Source organism: Ochlerotatus camptorhynchus, unplaced genomic scaffold, assembly GCF_037179485.1.
Source record: "Ochlerotatus camptorhynchus isolate MF236.1 unplaced genomic scaffold, CSIRO-AGI_Acam_v1.1 ptg000023l, whole genome shotgun sequence".
In the NCBI taxonomy this organism is placed as follows: domain Eukaryota; kingdom Metazoa; phylum Arthropoda; class Insecta; order Diptera; family Culicidae; genus Ochlerotatus; species Ochlerotatus camptorhynchus.
In genome coordinates, this window is record NW_027040515.1 from 1,160,787 (window position 1) to 1,183,616 (window position 22,830).

The 22,830-nt window shown below is 42.9% G+C and overlaps 1 protein-coding gene across 1 annotated transcript in view; it reads left to right on the plus strand.

Annotated features, from left to right (window-relative positions):
* The window catches only part of Asap (ArfGAP domain of ASAP), a 480,120-nt gene that overhangs the window by 433,830 nt on the left and 23,460 nt on the right, over positions 1–22,830 (plus strand). The window contains exon 3 of the mRNA XM_065228429.1: positions 20,764–20,836. Coding sequence (XP_065084501.1) covers positions 20,764–20,836 — 73 coding nt within the window. The remainder of the gene's footprint in view (positions 1–20,763; positions 20,837–22,830) is intronic.

Genomic DNA, 22,830 nt, shown 5'->3' on the forward strand with positions numbered 1-22,830 from the left:
ATAGCAATGTAAGCTATTGGCATATCTCAAGAATAACCGAGTTTTTGAGCTTTACAATAAGAAACCAATATCATATTGAGCTATCACCTAAATATAAAAAAATACAAAAAGCTATAGTATGGATTGAACGAGTCTTGAACCCAGGTCGTTTGCTTGACTGTCTCGTGTGCTGACCACTCAGCTATATTATCTTCTTGTTGAAGCTGGGATGAAAAAGGAGCAACAGTTGCTTCCGTTGTCATGGTTATACTTTTCAAAGACGAAAATAAAGCAAATGTGTGTCGCGTGAACTTTACACGAAGGTTGATTTTCAAAATTTTCATAAATAGCTCCATTTGTAATGGGTAAAATATTGTCGTCAACGTTCGAGATATTGTTATTTAGTATGTACGAAGTTTTCAAAATATCATAATAATAGCAAATTTCGCTCGCAGCAGAATAAGCTGTTATAGCACACAACTTAATTAGATATTATTTTGTTCTGGTTTTGCTATTCCCCTCTACCCGGGCTTCGTTATCCGCCGGATTTTCTGATATTCAATTTCAGAACAGTACACTCCTGCTGGGAATTGCAGGAAAAATCAGATCAACAGGGACGACGGCGAAGGCACTCAAAAGGTGCTTGTCCTCTCCAGCTCTCTCTCTCTCTTTCTCGTCTTGTTGTCGTTCTCTAGTGGATTGTTCCTGCTGTGCCTGTTGCAGCCACAATGTGTGCACAACAAAGCGTGCTCTGTTCAAACTAGCGAACAGTGGCTTCAACAATAACAGCAACGAGCAACCGCTGCGCTGAGATGGTATCGCTTTACATTTCGTCACTTTCGCTAATAAACATTGCGCAGCGTTGCTGGATTACCCCGAATGATGGGAAACCTTGTGGTAACTGATATCGGTGTAACGTAGATACTGACAACACTGCACGCGGTGAAGATCTGTCAGACTTTGCGCCCGTCATCGTAATTATGGTTTCAACTTTCCTCCAGCCATCAGCGGAACGGAAATAGGGTTACAAACGCAGCAATGAGGGGTAAACGAAGGGACGGTCCCTAGGGTGGGTCAGACAACGGTGGAGAGAGCTTATCTTTGTGGCACGACACAACGATGGTAGTCACCGCGCGATGGTCATCATAGCAGTAGCCACGGGCAGGGACTTTTCAATTAATATCGTTTCTTCGAATCGCGATTCAGTGATTTAGTTTTTTTTTTATTCACTGTCGTTGGCCCGACGACCGTTGCGCTTATGTCGAGTGCAATAAAGAGCGAACAAATTACCGAACGATGATGGCACTCGCTCAAGTTGGCTCACTGTGGACCATCGCCGTCAGTATAGAGAATTTAGTATAGAGGAGGAGGATAATAAAATGTTGCACTCTCGGTCTATGATGTGAACTAAGTCTAGTAGTAAAATCTCCACGTTAATCGATCTCTCATGGGAGCAGTCTGTCAGATTTGTGTAGATATTTTTATAAAGAAAGTCTATAATAAGCTTGAGTTTTGCAGCTTCTTGTGGGGTACTCAAGGTTATCTTTGGGTAAAGGTATTTAGACTGTTTTTTCCTTGAAAAAGCTCAAATAAACACTTGGCCGAAACGTCGGGCAATGCAAAACTAATCGTTTGAATTACCAAAAATGCTAGTAAAGTCAATTTGTGTTGTTTTTGCCACACATGACGGCATGTAGAGCCTGGAAATTGACGTATGATTAGGGTTACCATATGGTATCCTAAAGGAGAATAATTTTTCTACATCCTCCTTTTGCCCGAAAATGTCCTCCTTTTTAAACCTTGCATTTTTTCCAATAAAATATTCATAAAATTGTTTTCAAAGAGCGTTGTTTGTAGAGCTTATTTATTTAAATATGTCGCAACCCTATCTTATCTGGCAAATGTCATTGGATGGTGGGACTAGAAGTATACTACAGCTGTCAACTCCCCATACATTTAGGCTGCGGTTCATTTGGTGAATTTTTACTTATATTTGACAGATGGAACATTTTCAATTAAAGCTACTATTCTACCCGAGGGGGACGACTCTATCTACGATGCAGGAAAAATTGTGTTTTGCTGTGGCTAGCTGTGCACACGCTGAGTAAATAGAAAGAAGATTGATGACGAATCTGAAGATTTCCTACAAAAAGATGAAGCGCGATGCAAGTAGATGCGAAAATTGAAAGAAAATTTTTCAAAGATTGATTCACTAGTGTGAGATTTTTTTGAATATCTAGAATTGAGATTTAGATGTGTCGCCCCCTCAATTCTACCAGACTTATTTCAGACAAACCAGGAATAATTTTGGCAAACAATTTCTCGAAAATCGGACAACAACAGAGGGATTTTCGAACATTACAGTGGGGGGAATACCCCTCACCATCCCTCTCCAACGGGGGAGTTTGGTAATGAGAGATGATCAAACCGATTTGTACCTTCATTCATAAAAGTTGTCCTTGCTCGCTTTCTTCTCTCTATATGAACAATTTCACACTGCCGTATTCTAACGGAACTATCAACTATATACTTTCATCTCTTCGGTCTGATACAATAGCAGGTTTATTTGAAAATTTCCTATCTGTCAAATTTAAGTTAAAATTCACCAAATTGAACACAGTCACACAGATTGAATCCATCATTTGTTTGATTTTGACGTTCTGGTTCTATGGGATTTTAGGTATTTCAAGCATAACTATTCAAGTCAACGTATCTGATTTTGTAAACAATCACTTCAATCGACGATTTGTCACTAGCTAGTAGGCGAAAGTTTCCCCTACCTGATGATGGTGTTTGTTTGCGTGGGTGAGTTAGCAGTTAAGACAAATCGTCGATTGAAGAGATTGTTTACAAAAGCAGATGCGTCGATTTGAATAGTTACGCTTGATTTGTGTTGGCCGCTGCCATACTGAGACCGAAGAGGCACGCGAAGCGTGAAATCGACTGTAAGGAATAATATCAATAATAGGAACCCTTTTATATAGAACGCTAAGCGCGCCTCTTCGCTTCCACTATGGCACCGGCCTTAAAGTCCTATGCTAAATCAATGGTAAAATTAACAGGTTGCTTAGATGTTCCATGTTGGTATCAATCAGCGATGACATGTATCCTGATATTTGCACACGATAAAAGTTGGGATGATTTTAAGGCTGTAAAGCTGTAGTTTTCATGCAAATCAGCTAGACTAGATCATTTTCAAGTATCAAAATTGAATTATGAAGGCTAGTTTGATGCTTTTTTCAGAAGTTTAACGAGAAGAGGAATTGAATTGGTATGGTAAAAGTTATGAGCAATCGCAATTGAACCTTTCCAATTCATGAATTTTGTGATAGCGCACATATTATTAAAACGTTTGATAAATGCTCATTGTCCTCATTTGATGTTAAGAAAAGGAATCATTGTCCTCCTTAGTCTCCAAACCTCAAATGAAATGTCCTTCTTTTCAAGTTTTTGATATGGTAACCCTACGTATGATGCCAGTTGGAAATGACTAAAAAAATCTAAAAAAGTGTTATAAACTTGAGTAGGGTTACGGGATGTAATGTCAGCCTAGCCCCTCACTTCGGCCTATCAAGCAAATAGCTCATTAATTCAGCAATAATACACAAAAGTAATGAAAAACTAATACCACATCTGCTGTAAATTGTAATCCGTAAATTAATTGCCCATTTTTGGGACAAATTTAGAACATTTATTGCTCTTTGTCAAAGAAAAAGTTTAACGAAATTTACTTAATTTTCGATTTCTAGGCGCCATGATCTTGCCGTATTATTGCACTAACGAAAATCTACAGAGCTGTGGTCATCAAAAATCCTGATAATTTTATGAATTGAAAGGACTTGACTTGTTGTAACATGCTATAATAATAAATGAATATTAAACTTTGCACTCTTCCTGCTAATTTAAAAATTTAACGCTTTTAGCGCTTTATATCTATGGACCGAACATTAGGGACGTAATTTTGATGCTTGTTTTCTATTATGGTCTACGAACTTGTTTTGATAACTTTGTTTTGGTATTGGTGAAACCATTCGCGTTGACGACCACTCTACAACTGTTCACTCCTATAGGAAACACCCATAAGCAAATGTCGAATATTGTGAAACATAGCGGATCGTTTCTTATCCCTTAACTCTATTGAAAAATCCCAGGCAAAATGTTAATCTTTGCGTGAAAGGAGAGGTCGACACGGTACACACGCTATTTCTAAACAACCCAAATTTGAGAAGTAGGGTACACCAATTTGAGTAGACAAAGTTTAGACTAACAAGATGACGAATGGAAAACAACGAGCTGAATCTGAACGATGTTGTTCATTTGTCATCTTGTCAGGTCCAACTTTGATTGCTCAATTTTTGGCAGCCCTACTTTTGAGTAGATCCTTCTCAAATTTGGGTAGTTTAGAAATAGCGTGCAGTCAATTCTCCCTTCAAAACAAACTTCACAAATGAGACTGACTCATATTTGAGCACCGTTCACTCAAACTCGCAAAAGCGTAAATCATTCGCAGTGTTCTCTCGAATGGTATTGAAGACACTCTGATTCCTGATAGCGGTATAAAACAGCTTCAAGCTGCAAATTTATTAATCATAAATTGATTATCTTAAAGCGGGGTTATGAGCAGTACTTACAAAATCAGTGCGCTAATACTATGAACAACAATTCAATTTCGATTAGAATTTTCCCTCAATGTTCAGCCTGTGCGCCACTAATTAGGAAGTTATATTAATAAACTTAGCAAACTAATAAATTAATACAATTACCTCATGGAAGGTATTCTCTGCCAGACAATTTTAGGTTAACAACCCTAGAGTAGAATGAGGCTTACCTATAGGTAAGCAATTTGTTTAGGTAAATATTTTTACAATTAATATAGTGTAGCGTATAATTACCTCAACTTAGTTGTATAAATTGTTGATCAGTAGGTGGATTGCAAATCTCCGTTTAAATTAATTTAATTAGTTAAGTCTAGCCAATAAACGTGAATATAAATTATTCGGAACGCACTTGTATTCTTGTATACTTGTATTCTTCTCTGAATGCTATTGATTTTATGACAATACAAAGCTATCTTACGTTATCTCTCCACTGAACTCGTTTCGCCCGTCAGATCAGGGTTGCCGATCTGCTGGCGGTGTCAACATCCTCCCCCCGATGGAACCTGTGTTGGTTCTGGTTCCATCAACGCCGGTTACATCCAGCACAGCCAGTTTAGACACTGGTCGCCTAAATATGCCACTCGATGTTTGAACAACTGCTTGTCTAACATTCCCATCTTTGCCAGTTATGACCTCCAGTATCCGACCTCGTATCCACTTGTTTTTTCTGGTTTCATCCAACACCAGTACCAGGTCACCTACTTGGATATTCTTCGTCTCACCAAACCATTTCGTCCGCTTCGTGAGTACTGGCAAGTACTCTTTAATCCATCGTGACCAAAATCGATCCAACTGCGCTTGAATCATGCTCCATGACTGCTTCAGCATCACACTATCGCTTGTAGTTACACTGGATTCCTGCTTCGATCCAGATGAACTCCCGAGCAGGAAGTGGTTAGGAGTAAGGGCTTCTTGTTCCTCGGAGTCCAATGGTAGATATGTTAAGGGTCTGCTGTTCACTAAAGCTTCCGCTTCTACCAGCAACGTATGCAGAGATTCGTCATCCACCCGTTCATCATTATACGCTGAGGTGATGGCAGTTTTGATCGACCGTACCATCCGCTCCCATGCTCCTCCCATGTGTGGAGCACCAGGAGGGATGAAACGCCACGTAGTTGTGGTACTCGTGAAGGTTCTGGTCAGTCCAGCGTTGATTTGTTCCCGCAAAACTCTTTCAGCACCCTGAAAATTTGTGGCATTATCGCTATGAATTTCTAAAGGTGCACCACGTCGGCAAACAAAACGGCGAACACTTCTGATACATGCCTCAGTGGTCAAGCTGTAGACCACCTCCACGTGGACAGCACGAATCGTCAAGCACGTGAATAGTGCTACCCAACGTTTGGCATTGCTCCTACCGATCTTGACGAGGAGAGGTCCAAAATAGTCCAGCCCTACATAACTGAAAGGGCGTATGTACGGAGATAATCTGGCTGATGGCAAGGCTGCCATTTGCGGAATTTGAGGGGTTGCTTTCTTTATCCTGCAATATTGACACTCTCTGGCTACCTTTCTCACCTGTGCTCGTAGGTTCGGAACATGGAAGCGTTGGCGAACTTCATTAACTACTGTCTCGTTATTCGCATGCAACAGATTGCGGTGCTGTTGATCGATGATCAGATGGGTTAGGCGATGCGATTTTGGCAATATTATGGGGAACTTAAGGTCCCTTGAAACGCACGTAGCTGCCCCGATTCTACCATCCATTCGTAGAACGCCGACCTCGTCCAAGGCTGGTGTCAGTTGGTAGATTTTGCTGGTCTTGTCCAGCGCATGCCGTTTGGTATCAGCTACATGTTGATTCCTTGCTAACGTTGCCATCTCTTCCGGGAAACACTCCCACTGTACCAAACGCATCAATGTTCCTTCAGCCTTTTTAAGCTCGCTCTGTGTAATATCACCAGTTTGGCGATTGGCGTTCCGTTTTGAATTGCTGATGAATCGATGAACGTACGCCATGGAGCGATGCAAGCGATTCCAGCATGAAAACCGACTGACATCGATGATCAGTTCTGGGATGAACACCTCATGATGCAAGCAGCACGATCGAAGCTCCTCTTTGTCAGGTTGCACCAGATGATGCGGTATCTCCCGGTCGATCCATTCATCCTCGGGTTTACGAAGGAATGCTGGTCCACTAAACCAGATACTACCGGAGTTGAAGAAAGGACCAACTCCCCATTTCGATGCTTCGTCAGCGGGATTCTTCTCTGATGGCACCCATTGCCATTCCATTTGTTGTGTGCATTCCTGGATTTCACTCACACGATGTGCCACGAACGGGCGAAATTTCCAGGCATCCGCTTTGATCCAACTTAACGCCACTGTCGAATCAGTCCACAGGAACCGCTTGGAAACCTTGACTGTATGACCTTCTACGACGAATTTCATAAGGCGGGCGCCTTGCACGCAGGCTTGTAGCTCGAGTCTAGGGATGGTCATTGGCTTTAAGGGTGCAACCTTCGTTTTTGCTGCAACCAAAGCAACTTCTGCTTCCCCATAGGAATTGACGATGCGCAAATATGAAACGCATGCGTAAGCAGCAGGACTTGCATCGACGAAAGTGTGGATCTGAATGTCATGCAGGCATTCTCCAGAGATATTCCGGAAGTAGCTGCGTGGGATGCGTACCTCATCAATACTCTTGAGCATTGCGGTCCATTCTTGCCAACGCTCAAATGACGATTCAATGATTTGCTCGTCCCAACCTGATTCTGAACGCCATATGTCTTGAAGGAGAATTTTACCGTGTACTACATACGGTGCTGCCAAACCAAGCGGATCAAACAGTGTCATCAAGCATCTGAGCACCTGTCGTTTGGTTGGTACCGCGCCGCTTGCAATCAGTCCAGTGATATCCGCTCTCATCTCGGTAGAGTATTTAAGCTCGTCTTTCTCCGTAAGCCACCGCATGCCAAGAACTCGCTCTGTTTCTTCGCCCTTCAACACAAGATTCTTCACCACTTTCTCCTTGGGTTCTCCAAGATGCAGTGGAATATCTGGAACGTTCGATCCCCATCCTCGAATTTCGAATCCGCCACTTTTGTGGATGGCTTTCACCTGTGACGCCACCTTTTTTGCTTCTTCGACAGTCAGGAAGCTGTCCAGATAGTCGTCCACATAATGGCACTGGATGATTCCTTCTACGGCCCTCGGGAAGTCCTGGATAAACCTCCTCGCATTCACGTTTTTAACGTACTGAGCCATTGCCGGTGAGCATGTCGCACCAAATATTGCGACGTCCATAACGTAGACCTCCGGTTGTTTGCTGGGATCATCGCGCCATAGAAAAAGTTGGGCGCACTTATCCAGTTCTCTAATCCCCAACTGGTGAAACATTTCCTTGATGTCTGCTGTTACCGCCACTGGAAATTGCCGGAAACGGAACAAAACATTCAGCAGCGAGGCGAGTTCGTCGGGGCCCTTAAGGAGAAGTGTGTTCAATGAGATGCCATCAACTTTAGCTGAAGCGTCCCATATCAAGCGAACTTTTCCTGGTTTCTTAGGGTTCACCACTGCCCCAAGCGGCAAGAACCAGGTGCGACGGGGATCAAAGTTGGCCAATTCTTCACCTGAAGCACAATGCGCGTACCCTTTCGCCTGGTATTCCTGGATCTGGCGCATAATGTTTTCCCGCAGGATAGCATCCTTCGCCATTCTTCTCTCCAAGCACTCCAATCTTTTCACCGCCATACCGTAGCTGTCCGGAAATTCCACGTTGTTATGTTTCCACAACAAACCCGTCTCGTATCGCTCTCCGTTCCGTTGAGTGGTTTCTTGCATGATGTGCTTTGCTCGTTTGTCATCTTCCGTTTTCTCCTCAGCTTGCTTACCTCCGATCTCGTCCAATGCAAAGTATGCTTTAACAGTGTTGCTCAAGGCATCGTCACCTCCGCATTCGCAGATGTGGTAGCTGTATGTTCGAACAGCTTCTTCTTTTCGACCGCCATAAACACTCCATCCTAGTCGGGTTTTCACGGCCGTGGGACCACCGTTTTCGCCTTCCCGTGTCTTCAATGGTACTGCCAGTTTTAAGTTATCGATGCCGATCAGTAGCTGAGGTTTAGCGTTGCGATAACCTTCTAAAGGAAGACCTTGAAGGTGGGGAAAGTGCTGTTTCATCGCCTCCACCGGAAAGCTCTGTGTAGGTAGATCCAGTGATTCAATTGTGCCAACGTCAGCTACATGATATCTTTTATTCTTCTTCAGTCCGGAAATTTCGAAAGCGACGCGTCTCGAGTTCCGTTCTTCCCTTGTTACGTTGCCTGTCCATTTTAGGCACAAGGGTTTTCCGTAGCCAGTTACCCCTAACTCCTTTGCCAAGCTGTTTTCTAACATGGTGAGTGAAGAACCCTCGTCCAAAAATGCGAAGGTGCTGACGGACTTAGATCCACTGTGCAGGACAACAGGTACAATCCGAAACAACAACGATGGAAGGTCTTGTTGATGAACGTGATGTTGCTCAGTCGAGGTCGACACATTCTGCGCCGTCTGTGGCCTCACGTTCGAATGAAGAAGCGGATGATGACGTAGCTGACAACCGTTGATACCACATCTCTTATTGCTGCGACAGGATCTCCGTCCATGCCCAAATAAGCAGGTTCTGCATAAACTTTGGTTGTGAACCCTTTTCCAGCGCTCGTCAATCGATAGCGCCTGGAACTCCTTACACTCCCTGGCTCGATGTCCCACCTTCCTGCATACAGTACACTCGATACTCGTAAAAGCATCAGCTACGTTTCGATCTTGTCCCTGTTCATTTGGATTCGAAGTTCTTGATTCCGTATCAGCATGAACGAAGCTACGATCTGATTGTTTTGGTTTCTCGCGCCGTTGTGTTTTGTCATTGCCACCACTGTACGATGATATGCTACACGCATCCGCAACAATGTCCTCCATAAATATTCCGAAGGTTTGCAAGTTGTCCACACCATGCTGTTTCCTGAAGCCTGCCCACTTCATTCTGTACTCTGCTGGTAATTTGTAGACGAGATCCTTTAACAACGTTGGGTTGGAGAGATGGTCCAACAGTTCTGCCGCCACAATATGGTCACATAGGGCCTGGACAACCATTCCATATTCGATGATTGAGTCGAGCTTGTCAACCCTTGGGCTGGGAGTAGCTTTAACTTTTTCGACAAGCGATTCTATCAACAAATCGGATCGCCCATACCGCAATCGAAGTGTTTCAATCACGTTAGGCACAGATGCAGGAAGAATCAACCGACTCCTCACGGATTCCCATGCTGCACCTTTTAGACAGCGTTGAAGACGGATCATATTTTCTCCTACGCTGTAACCGCATGCCTCCGTGGTGTAATTATAATTACTTATGAAGACAGGCCAATCGGCTGGATTGCCTGCAAAGATAGGCAAATCTCGTGGAAGTATCTGACGGGCTGCTAATTGCTGGGGTGTTGGTCCTGCATCACCCAGATTCGGTAGGTATGAACTCGGTGGGTCTCGTACCGGACGTGGTGGTACCGGATATGATGATTCTCGTATCAGGCGTGGTGGGTCTAGAAGATCTTCACCTGCAGGATCTGGTTCACTAGGTCTTTGATTGGGCGTTGACGATGGATTCTGTCGTGGCTGTTCAGGCACTGGTACAGTACGACGTCGTGAGTTCAACCCGGGTGGATCCTCTCTTTTTTCCCGTGGCTCAGGGGGTTGTGTATTTGGTAACGGTACCTGTTTTGTTGTTGGATCAGGCTGTTTCTGGTTCTGTTGGTTATCAGCCGGCAACGTTTCCACTGGTGTATCGTCTTTATGATTCTTTGCAGGAACTTTCGGTTTTGTTCCCGTCGGTCGAGTCTCTGGGGGACCCTTTGATTGACGATTTAACTGCTCTATACATAATCTCAACTTCTCCTGCAGATCTTGTATGTGTTGCATCGTCGGTTGCGTTTGGTCCCGATCTGATAACCGTTTATCCTTAAGTTGGGAATTGACAGGTTTCGGGTTTGATGGATGATCCTTTTCACATTGATGCTTCGTTGGAGCGTCTTGCTGGGACTCGGGCTTATCGTTTCCCGTTCCTCCCACTGCGCCTTCCTCTTCGATGTCATCGTTCACTGGATCCTTCACATCCGAATGTTTATCCACCCAATCATTGGTTTGTTTCACTCGGTCCCGGGTCGATACGCCAGTTTTCCTACTAACCAAACTGCGATCGTCGTCGTCTTCCCCGATGGTGCTCTCCAGAAGCTTATATTTCCTTCGCAGGTACTTCTGCTCCGCTCTCAAAGCGATCTGCTTCTTTTCAAGTTCGTGTTCTTCAGCCAACCGTTGTAACTCTAGCTGCAAACGAGCCTTGCAACTGGATGTTGTCGACTGTGCCACCTCCGATTTGGCAGGTACGGGCAAACACTTTGAACATACCCAGTCACGGTGTGCTACTGATCCAGAGACTCCAGCACAAGAGTAGTGCCACCAACTATCGCAATTATCGCACTGCACACAGTCGTCAGCGGTGTTGAGTTTGTCGCAGGCTACACAGCCGGTGGTTTCATCCAGATCCGGCGTTCCATCGGAATTGGTCATAATGAATTTCTTGAAGAAATGTTCTCTCGAATGGTATTGAAGACACTCTGATTCCTGATAGCGGTATAAAACAGCTTCAAGCTGCAAATTTATTAATCATAAATTGATTATCTTAAAGCGGGGTTATGAGCAGTACTTACAAAATCAGTGCGCTAATACTATGAACAACAATTCAATTTCGATTAGAATTTTCCCTCAATGTTCAGCCTGTGCGCCACTAATTAGGAAGTTATATTAATAAACTTAGCAAACTAATAAATTAATACAATTACCTCATGGAAGGTATTCTCTGCCAGACAATTTTAGGTTAACAACCCTAGAGTAGAATGAGGCTTACCTATAGGTAAGCAATTTGTTTAGGTAAATATTTTTACAATTAATATAGTGTAGCGTATAATTACCTCAACTTAGTTGTATAAATTGTTGATCAGTAGGTGGATTGCAAATCTCCGTTTAAATTAATTTAATTAGTTAAGTCTAGCCAATAAACGTGAATATAAATTATTCGGAACGCACTTGTATTCTTGTATACTTGTATTCTTCTCTGAATGCTATTGATTTTATGACAATACAAAGCTATCTTACGTTATCTCTCCACTGAACTCGTTTCGCCCGTCAGATCAGGGTTGCCGATCTGCTGGCGGTGTCAACACGTAGAAAGAGTAAATTTTCATCAAATATGATTAAATCTAGATAGAGCTGGAATAAGGGCGTAACAGCGCTTTTGAAAACAATGACTTATATCGACGATTTCTAGGACGCCCACGCAAACCAACATAACCGTCGGCTAGGGGAAGTCTTCCTCTACCCGATGGTGTTATTGATTTGCGTTGGCGAGCCTAAACTTTCTAGAAATCATCGAAAGAAGTCATTGTTCACAAAAGCTGTTACGCTCTAATTCCAGCTCCATCTAGAAATGTTACTCATACATTTAATCACATATGAGTGACGTTTAATCATATTTGAGTAAACATTTACTCATTCTATGAGTGACTAACGTTTTTGTGAATTTGAGTGATCGGGATTCAAATATGAGTCATATTCATTTACCGTATAGGCCCTTCGAAAAACTTTCAAGCCAAACAATGCATCAGGTTCTAAGTAACATTGATCGATTCTCCTCGTCCACTTTCCCTTTCGTTTCTTGCCGCTAGGTAGTAGCTTCTTTTATGGAACTTTGTGTTGGAAATACATAGCTGTCCGGCTTGCTATCACTTGACTTTACAGTTCGTTATATGTGTGGTCGTCAAGCATGGGAAAAATCGTTTCATTTTGCATTTACTACTCACTCACACGCATACAACATCAGAAACGAACAGCAGCTTGTGCGAGTCGCACTGATTTCTTTCGTATTCGCTTTGCTTCTATTTTCTTCAATGAAAGCTGAATTGAGCATACAGAAGAGTTAGGATGCGGAGGGTCCGCTTAGGGAGGCAACTAGCCTTTTCATGTATTGTCTGTTTATTTTGATTATTGCTTTAAAATATCAATTTGGTATATATGTGAAAGGATGAATCAGTGGGAGATTTTCGGTTTCTTTACATTTAGCATCACTATGTGTCATTTCCTCAAAACCCCCCAATAACCGGCCTCTTCAATCCCTTCATTTTCCCATGGCGTTCAAGTGGTCCGCATAGACTATTCAGCCATTACCCGTCCTTTATCCTCGGCTTTGGATTGACTTGCGCTCCCATTGCCCCACCAAACGCTGCAAAATGAAATGAAAATGAAATGAAATAGGACTTGGTGCTTAATTTGCACAGAAATAGATTTTGTGGTACCCCCTCCCCCTTATCAATAATATGTAACAAATTGTAACACTTTTCTTCAATCTCCCCTTCCCCTGTTGCTTGACGTGATTTGTGAAGAGTCTCTTATACCTCTTTCTACAAACACACACTTTTAAAGACATCCATTGAGCCTTCCATTCAATACAATTCAAGTGAAGCAGAAGGATATGCGCTTAGCTTGAATGAAATGACCATTTACGTATCAAAAACCCAATAAGCTCATCCCTGTTCTAATCGGTACGGTCCTGAGTACACACCGTTCATTCCATTATGTCAAGTACGAGTCCCCATTTAAAATAGGTCATTGTCAAGGGCATTCCATTGATGATGGTGGTATCCGACCGTTTTTATCTCGAGAATCCCATCTTTATTATTCTCCTACAAAAAAAATCTCCCTTATCCATCAGCTGCAGCATGCGTGGAAAAAAAGTACACCCACCGAACTTGTCGAATCTCTCATTACAAAAGGCCTTAATCCTCTCATTCACCTTTTTCCCATCCAAAGTGACAAATCTTTTCAAACTCCTACATGTTCTATAGGATCCTTGGTTTTGCTTCCTCGCATCTATTCTGCATGTTTGAAAATTTAAAATCCACTACCTGCTCTGGTGTTCCTCCTATCACAACAGTTACCTTGCAGCAGCAACAGGAGCACCAGCAGAGAAGCTTGAAATCCACAATAATTCCATTCAATCAACTATAGCCTTAGCCTACTTACGGATTGCACCTGGAGAAAACAAGAAGTGCATCCGAAAAAAAAAATAAAATCGTCAACACAATGGCCCTTAGGTGGAACACCTAACCCAACAACCACCGACCGCATCGAAAAGATACATAGATATGCCTTCTGGAGCGCTATTCATGCTATCACGAAATTCCGGTTCGCCTCGGGCCTTTCTTGTCAGTGACATTACTTGTACGGTAGGCCACTGAATGGAAGTAGAACTTTTTGAAAATAGGATTTTCATTTCGGTGTCGGTGGGTTGGAAGAACGGAGAGTGAACGAGTTTATATAATCGGCCTCGTTCTTCCATTCATAAAAACCCTGCCGGAATAAGCCTGGTAAGTGCAGAACGATGAGGGAGTTGCAACTCAGAGTCACCTGGGCTGCTGGGAGAACGTGACCAATCGCGCTCGGCATTCTGGCAGGAAGGGTTCCATACATACAGAAACAAGTGGCCAGGCCACGAAGACGACGACATAAACCGCGATCATTCATCAAAATTTGTGGATGGATGGATAGGCATCCTCCACGAGAATGCGCATCATCTGTGCTGCTCGCAAATGTTTACACCGACGCCGATGGGGTGCGGCGTTCCTGACGTTGGAAATGTTGGGGGAGGGTGGTGTGGAAGGAAATGTAGGTCACATTTTAAAATAACCGGGGAAATTATTTGCTGCCTTTGCTCTTGCTTCGCCCTCCGTACTGTGGTGGTATAAGTTAGTCAAGTTGCCACTAGGTCGGATGCTGATGACGGGGTGACATAAGAGCAGCATGTGCAAAACGGAAGGAAAGCTGGAAAGTTTTATGTGTAGGCAAATCGCAAATGTGTGCTCGCTGCTCTGCTCTGCTGCTACTTCTGGGTGTTACAATACACTACCGGGATCGAGTGGCATTGACCTGTTTGCTTGGAGTAGAAATAGGTTTATCTTCTGGGTGACTGTCAGTCTTGATTGGGTGAGCATGGCAGAGAACTGGGCCAGTACTTAGTACTCGATGGTCTATGTAGGTTAATTAATCAGTAACTTGTCCATAGTGTGCCTTCATGTCATATTTATTGGAAGGCTTCACTCGATGGGTTAAGTTTTTAGCACCAGTTCAAAGAGGTTGGTTCCATTTCGCGTGATACTTTGTCGTTTAGGTAAATATCGATTCATGAAACCACATTTCAGTAAACTGAAGGGTGATAAGTTTGCACTTGAATTCCGTATTAAATTTTGTCCTCAAACGATGTTTATCAAACTTTGCATTTCCCATCACTTTCGATAAAGATATCTAATGCCAATCGTTACCAGTGACCTCTCGATAACTCTGAGACTCGACGACCGTTCTCACGTGGATGAAGTCCGAAACTCGGTGGTATGGACAGGGTGTCTGGAATCTACATCAAGCAAATTTTTAAGAATTGAATATATTGACCATGTTTCATAATACAACCAACTTTATCTTCCTCGTTATTAACTTTTACACTTTGAACATAATAATTCTAGAGTGGATTAATCTTCAGTAACAACATGAATTCTTAGGCTAGTTTTTTTAAGGATGTGGAACATGGATTATTTCTACAGATTTTTTCAACTAAGACTTTTTTGAAATCTTGGACCTAATGAAATCAAACTTGAAGAAACTTTCAAGAATCTGGTGAAACGAAAATAATTATTCAAGACTACGCACATAGAATGAATTACAAGATCCCAAAGTTCAAATAAATTAGGGATCTTGCAAAAGTTTCATAACCCATGAGTTTTAATGAAACAAAAAATTATGGGAATTTCAAAGGATCCGAAGGAATAACTTCAACGAAATTCACAGAGCCAGCCTCGTAGTCTACGAAGGGTCCGCAGGTCACCTTCTACTTGGTCGATCCACCTTGCCCGCTGCGCGCCTCTTCTTCTTGCTCCTGTTGGGTTGCTTTCTAGAACCATTTTCACTGGGTCGTCGTGCGGCATTCTTACGACGTGCCCAGCCCACCGTAGTCGCCCAATTTTTGCAATGTGGACGATGGATGGTTCTCCCAGCAGCTGGTGCAATTCGTGGTTCATTCGCCTCCTCCACGTTCCGTCATCCATCTGCACTCCACCGGAGATGGTACGCAACACCTTTCGTTCGAAAACGTTGGTCCTCCACGAGCATAGTCCAGGTCTCGTGCCCGTAAAGGACCACCGGTCTAATCCGCGTCTTGTAGACAGTCAACTTCGTGCGGCGGCGAATTTTATTCGACCGGAGCGTCCTCCGGAGTCCAAAGTAGGCACGATTCCCTGCCATAATGCGTCTTTGAATTTCTCTGCATGTATCATTTTTGGCGGTCACCAGTGAGCCCAAATACATGAACTCATCGACCACCTCGATTTCGTCACCGTCAATCTGAACTCGGGGTGGGAGACTAACATTGTCTTGCCTAGAACCTCTTCCTTTCATGTATTTTGTCTTTGATGCGTTGATGGCAAGTCCAATCCGTCTAGCTTCAGCCTTCAGTCTGATGTACGTTTCCGCCATCATCTCAAAGTTCCTTGCCATAATGTCAATGTCATCGGCGAAGCCAAGGAGCTGGATGGACTTCCTGAATATCGTACCACTCGTGTCTATCCCAGCTCTTCTGATCACACCTTCTAACGCGATGTTGAACAGCAGACACGAAAGTCCATCACCCTGCCGTAACCCCCTTCGAGATTCAAAGGGACTCGAGAGTGTCCCAGATACTCGAACAACGCACATCACTCGATCCATCGTCGCCTTGACCAATCGCGTCAGTTTATCCGGAAGTCCGTACTCGTGCATAATCTGCCATAGCTGATCTCGATCGATTGTGTCGTATGCGGATTTGAAATCGATGAACAAATGATGTGTGGGCACGTTGTATTCGCGGCATTTCTGCAGAACCTGCCGAATCGCGAAAATTTGGTCCGTGGTAGCGCGGGCACGCATGAATCCCGCCTGGTATTGCCCCACGAACTCTCTTGCATATGGTGACAGACGGCGGCATAGAATTTGGGAGTGTATCTTGTAGGCGGCGCTCAGCAGTATGATCGCGCGGTAGTTGCAGCAATCCAACTTGTCGCCCTTTTTGTAGATTGGGCATAAGACACCTTCCATCCACTCCTCCGGTAATATCTCCTCCTCCCAAATCTTGGCAATTACCCAGTGCATAAAAATATATTTAGCCGATTTTCTAGGGGCCACCCTTACCTGCTTGTTTAAAATATTTATAATTCTTGAACCATAAGAGATAGAAATTTCATGTCTGCTGCAAATTGATTGCTACAACTTTTTAGAAAACTGCGTTGGTCTATCTCAAATAATAAAAAAGTTTGTATTTTCAATTCATCAATTTTATGGACCACCCTAATTTCGCTAGCATTAACAAGATCGACCAAAAAATACGAAGAAACTTTCCCGAAGACAAAATATACCTAAAACTGATGGTTTGGGCGCTAATATTTTTGTCTTCCTAAATACGGCTTTGGGACCATTGTGCACTGGTCTCAGGGTCAATTTTCTGGTCATAACTCCAAATCCGTTCTGATAAGACGCCAATGAGTGGGTTTGAAAAAAAAAACCGTACCTCTAAGCTCAGTTTCAAGAACTGAACACTTTTATGGATGTTTATGGTGAACCATCTCGTGGTCCCAAGGGTCCATTTTCCGGTCACAACTCCCATTTCATTCTGATGATACATCTATGGTTTCGAAAAATCAGAAGAGCTCTAGGATCAGTTTCATCAATTTACCTCTTTTAGGGATGATTTGGATCCTCTGGAGAGGCGTTCTGTGGATCCAAGGGTCAATTTTCCAATCACAACTCCGAATTCATATTGATAAGATGTCAATAAGTGGTTTTGAAAAAAAAAAAAACCGGTGGTCCATCCTGTGGTAACCAGGGTCTTTATCTAGATAGAGCTGGAATTAGGGCATAACAGATTTTGTAAACAATGACTTTTCTCGATATGCGTGCCTTTCTCGTGGGCGTGCCTTGAATTTCTAGAAATCATCGAGAGAAGTCATTGTTTACAAAAGCCGTTACGCCCTAATTCCAGCTCTATCAAGATATTCTGGTCACTGGTTTTGAAAATATCGCGGAGCTCTAGGATCAGTTTCAAGAATTGACCACTTTTACGGATGATCCGGATGTTTTAGTGAACCACCTCGTGGTTTCCAGTGACAAAATTCCGGTCATAACTTCACATTAATTTTGATAAGAGTTTTATAAGAGGTTTTGAAAAAAAAACCGCGGATTAGGATCAGTTTCATAAATTTACTACTTTTACGCTTGTTCCGGATTTTGCGGTGAACCATCATAAGGTCTCCTGGGCCTATATTTCAGTCACAACTTCGAATTCATTCTGATAAAGTTCTGTCCAGTTAGAATCCGGAATCATTTTTTGTGTTGCAGCGGCACGGAAAGTGACCGCTACAAGAATCATTTTACAGCGGTTTGTTTACCTAGGCGCCCACTTTCTGTGGTATAAATTTCACGGTGTTTCGTGCAGTGAGTCAAAAATGATTCCAGATGGAAGCCGAGAGGAGAGAAAAAATTCTGCACACCCACGTTGATAATCCAATAAAAATAAAATAAAAATCGCAAAAACGTTAAAAATCGTCAAATCAATCACACGACGATGTGCTCAAAGTTTCAGGGAGCGAAAGAGCGTGGATCGAGTGCCTCAAGATAAGCGTCGTAGTGGAACATATGGCCGCAAGCTGAACCAGAAGGTGTTGAGAACCGTCAGAGCAAACCCTGAACTATCAGATAATGAAATCGCACAAAAATACGCTGCTGCTCGCAGTACCGTTCGAAGAATTCGTTTGCGAGCAGGATATCGTTCTTATCAAGCCAGCAAGCAACCAAACAGAACGTTGAAGCAAAGTTTCGTCACCAAAACTCGAGCTTGGAAATTTTACCAGCAGATTTTGACGAAGTACCAAGCTCATCGACGATGAAACCTACGTCAAAATGGATTTCGGACAGCTTCCTGGCCAAAAATTCTACATGGCGACGGCACGAGGAGATGGACAGATTTGCCAAAAAACTGATGATTTGGTAAGGGATATGCAGCTGCGGAGCAAAGACCAAAGTGTTCGTGACGAATAAGACGATGGACTCGAAGCTGTACAAGGAAGAATGCCTAAAAAACCGCGTACTACCTTTCATTAAAGCCCATAAAGGTCCCGTGAAGTTTTGGCCAGATTTGGCGAGTTGCCACTACAGCCGGGAAGTCATCCAGTGGTACCGCGATAATAACGTAGATTTCATCGATAAAAACATAAATCCACCCAACTGCCCGCAGTTCCGGCCCATCGAGAGATTTTGGGTAATAATGAAGCGGAAGCTTAAGAAAAGTGGAAAAACGGCTCGGGACGCGATTCAGATGAACAAAATGTGGAACAAATGTGCCAAGGAAGTTGACTCCGGAGATGTGCAGCGTTTGATGGGAGGAATAAAGAAGAAAGTGCGAATTTTCATTAGAAACGAAGAGAAATGATTTGTATTGATATTTACAGTGAATTACCTTTGTTTTGATGTATTAACCTTATTTGTACGTCAATCCGTTACCGAGATACAGATAATTTTATTAATCCGGATCCTAAATCCGGACTATGGACTATGACTGTAAATCTGTATATGTGGCATCACTCAGACGACGACAAAAACACCCACACCGAACGGACGAAGGCTTCCCGCAATAGGCAGCACGACTAGGCCGTCCTCATCCGGTCGGCATCGACCACCAATTCAAAAATGGAAAGAGAACTAAATTATCAACATATTTGTTCCGTCCACTAGTGGTCCTACGTCAAGCTTCCGTTCGTGCCCCAAGGCACAGACCCTTCTACTTTTTTATATTCAAGACATGCACCATTTTTTCAAGGTTCTGGGTCGTATTTCTGTTTCAGTGGCGTCCCGTAACCTCACTGTTTACCTGTACACCAACTTCCAAAACCAGATTTAATGCCATATTCCTACTCGAATCGGTTGAAAAACACACTTAATCTTCTAGTTTACTCGATATCTATCCATTGCAAGCAATATTTTGATAATTGCTTATGTTTTGAGAGTTGGTGCACAGGTAGATTGAGGTTAAGGAAACGCCAACCAATTGCTCCTCAATATTCCCAGAAACAAATTGAATCTTTGCGAAACCATTTCGATTTTCAGAATAACGATTGCGCAACACGTAATACAAACAGTGCATTGTAGAGTGCCTTCAAACATCCCAAGTGGGACACATTGTGCCTGTTCACCTGTTTGTACCCAATTTGTATTCTATCAGGCTCGCGGTAGTAAACCTCGCAAAATAGCCGACATTCCAACTTTGTGACACTTTCTTCGCTGCCTGCCTCCCTTGCTTCAAAAGGCAAACACAATGTGCCTGCTCGGTAGGTACGTGAGCCGGCCGAGAGCGCTATTTAACACTTTGTTGAGTTTGGTTGACGAAATGAAATCATGCAAAATGGCACATTTCCTTACCTTTCGAACAAACAACAAAATCGCGATGCCAGGGCCGAAGAATTCACTCAGAAAAAAATAAAATAAAATAAACGATGGTAAATTTAGAGTGACAGTCGGGAAATCCAAACCGACGATGAGCACGGGGGCAGAATAATAAACAAACCCCGTCGGATGAGTTTCTGTCCAATCGCATTCCTAGCATCCAACGGCTGCAGATTTGCGTAACATTTGTCGCGCTACATCATCGATGTGGATTTTAAATCTTGCTCTTCGAGGAAGTGTTCCCCTCCCCCTTCAGCAAATCATCTGATTTCTGTTTTGAGCGCATAAATGTTGCTCCGTGAAATGTGCATTTTAAAAAATATATGACTTTATGGCTTCCATCGGAGCCGGATGGCGATAGGATTAGTATTTTATTACTTTCGGCTATATTTTCCTCGTCACATTTGCCAGTTGCCGAAGCTTCCGGATGATGCAGAAATATTACCGTATCGAAAGTAACGATTTATGCATAACATTCACTTTTTAAATCAGCTGGCCAGCTCGGCAGATCGTTATTGTTTATTGTTGAGTATCAAACTAATCGTAGCCATTTGTTTCTCTCTCTCTCTCCTGCTCTTTACAGACACTTGACTTCGATCGCGAAGGACTGACAAAGCTAAAAAAGGCTGTTAAAGCAATACACAATTCAGGAAACAGTAAGTTTATAAATGTCGTTTTTTAGCTTATAATTCATACTGAGCACAGTTGTGCTAGTAGATCGTGTTGATTTTTACTTAAATCCGAACATAGATAGAAACCAGGGTGTCGACTCAAAGTAAAAAAAAAAATCCCTGAATTTTTAGTCTGTTTTCAGAAAAAAATTCAGTCCCCAAAACTCCGTTATTTTAACCTAAGAAGCTACATCGTGATGTGCTTTATTATACCTTAGTGCAAATTATGGTTAGTTTAAAATGAGAGCTTTCGAAAATATCAAGAATAGCATACTCATGGTACGCACATCAGAACATCATACTTATACAATTTTTACAGAACATATGGCCTAGGGCTATAAATACATATTATACTATAATAATTAAGTACTACTCACAACTAGGCTCACTATTAATCACTAAGTAATAATAGGAATATTTAATCAATGTCACCAAGCTCTCAATTTGTGTTCATAATTTCACAGCCATATACAAATCATCCCGTAGACGATCCATTGTAAAATAACAGAGTAGTGATTATTCTTGCTTTGACAACTGAACCTGAGGATGCACTTCTCATGGATAAGACAGTAAAATTTCTTACTCTCTGGATCTCCATATGACAACCGCAGACATGGCAAAATAATTTAAGTTTAATTATCATTAACATTTTATTCCTTCAGTGAGTTCACATTACAACGAGAAATTACAAGTTGAATATGTGTTTATGTTCGGATAACTTTTAAACATGTTTATGATTTGAGCAGAACAATTTTCTCCTGGAAACTCTCGGATTCTTTTTGAGCATCTTCCAATAACTTTCTTCGCTTATTCTCGAGATGTTTCGCTTCTGCTTCTCTGTGGCGTTTCAACAATTTCGCTTTGTCGGAATTGAGAGCTTCTTTCATACGACGATCCATGTCTACATGGAAAGCGAATGCGAAATTTGCATTGGTAACACCATCATAGATCTGACGTCGCGCTACGACTGACTCTTCCCTCATGTTTTCAAAAAGATATTCTACATTTACCGAAAAACCTCTCTCTGCTTTGGCGTTGCCATGCGATAAGCAGCAAATCATTTTCACAACCAACAATAGTTCTGAATACGCTGACCAGTCGTTCCTTTTTGCAATCATACTATATTGATCGAATGTGCATTTACCTGTTCAATATTGTTCAGATGATCAATATTAATTTCCATGATGCCTCTAATTTGCGACATCGCGTTGTACAAAAAAGGCACCATAGGGTTGTCCATCTGAAACTCGCATAGAAATGGCACAACTTCGACAGCAACTGATTTGAAGAAAGCCAGCTTAATACCACGTTCAGACTACAGAGTTACCTACCTTACCAACCAGACTAAGGCATTGTCCTCTGCTGTCCGAAGAAGCCGTCTCCACTCTACTCGATCCATGGCCACAGTTCGCCAGCCTCGTAGTCTGCGAAGGGTTCGCAAGTCACCTTCTACTTGGTCGATCCATCTTGCCCGCTGCGCGCCTCTTCTTACGACGTGCCCAGCCCACCGTAGTCGCCCAATTTTTGCAATGTGGACGATGGATGGTTCTCCCAGCAGCTGGTGCAATTCGTGGTTCATTCGCCTCTTCCACGTTCCGTCATCCATCTGCACTCCACCGTAGATGGTACGCAACACCTTCCGTTCGAAAACACCAAGGGCGCGTTGGTCCTCCACGAGCATAGTTCAGGTCTCGTGGCCGTAGAGGATCACCGGTCCAATCAGCGTCTTGTAGACAGTCAACTTTATGCGGCGGCGAATTTTATTCGACCAGAGCGTCCTCTGGAGTCCAAAGTAGGCACGATTCCCTGCCATAATGCGTCTTTGAATTTCTCTACTGGTATCATTTTCGGCGGTCACCAGTGAGCCCAAATACACGAACTCATCGACCACTTCGATTTCGTCACCGTCAATCTAAACTCGGGGTAGGAGGCTAACATTGTCTTCCCTAGAACCTCTTCCTTTCATGTATTTTGTCTTT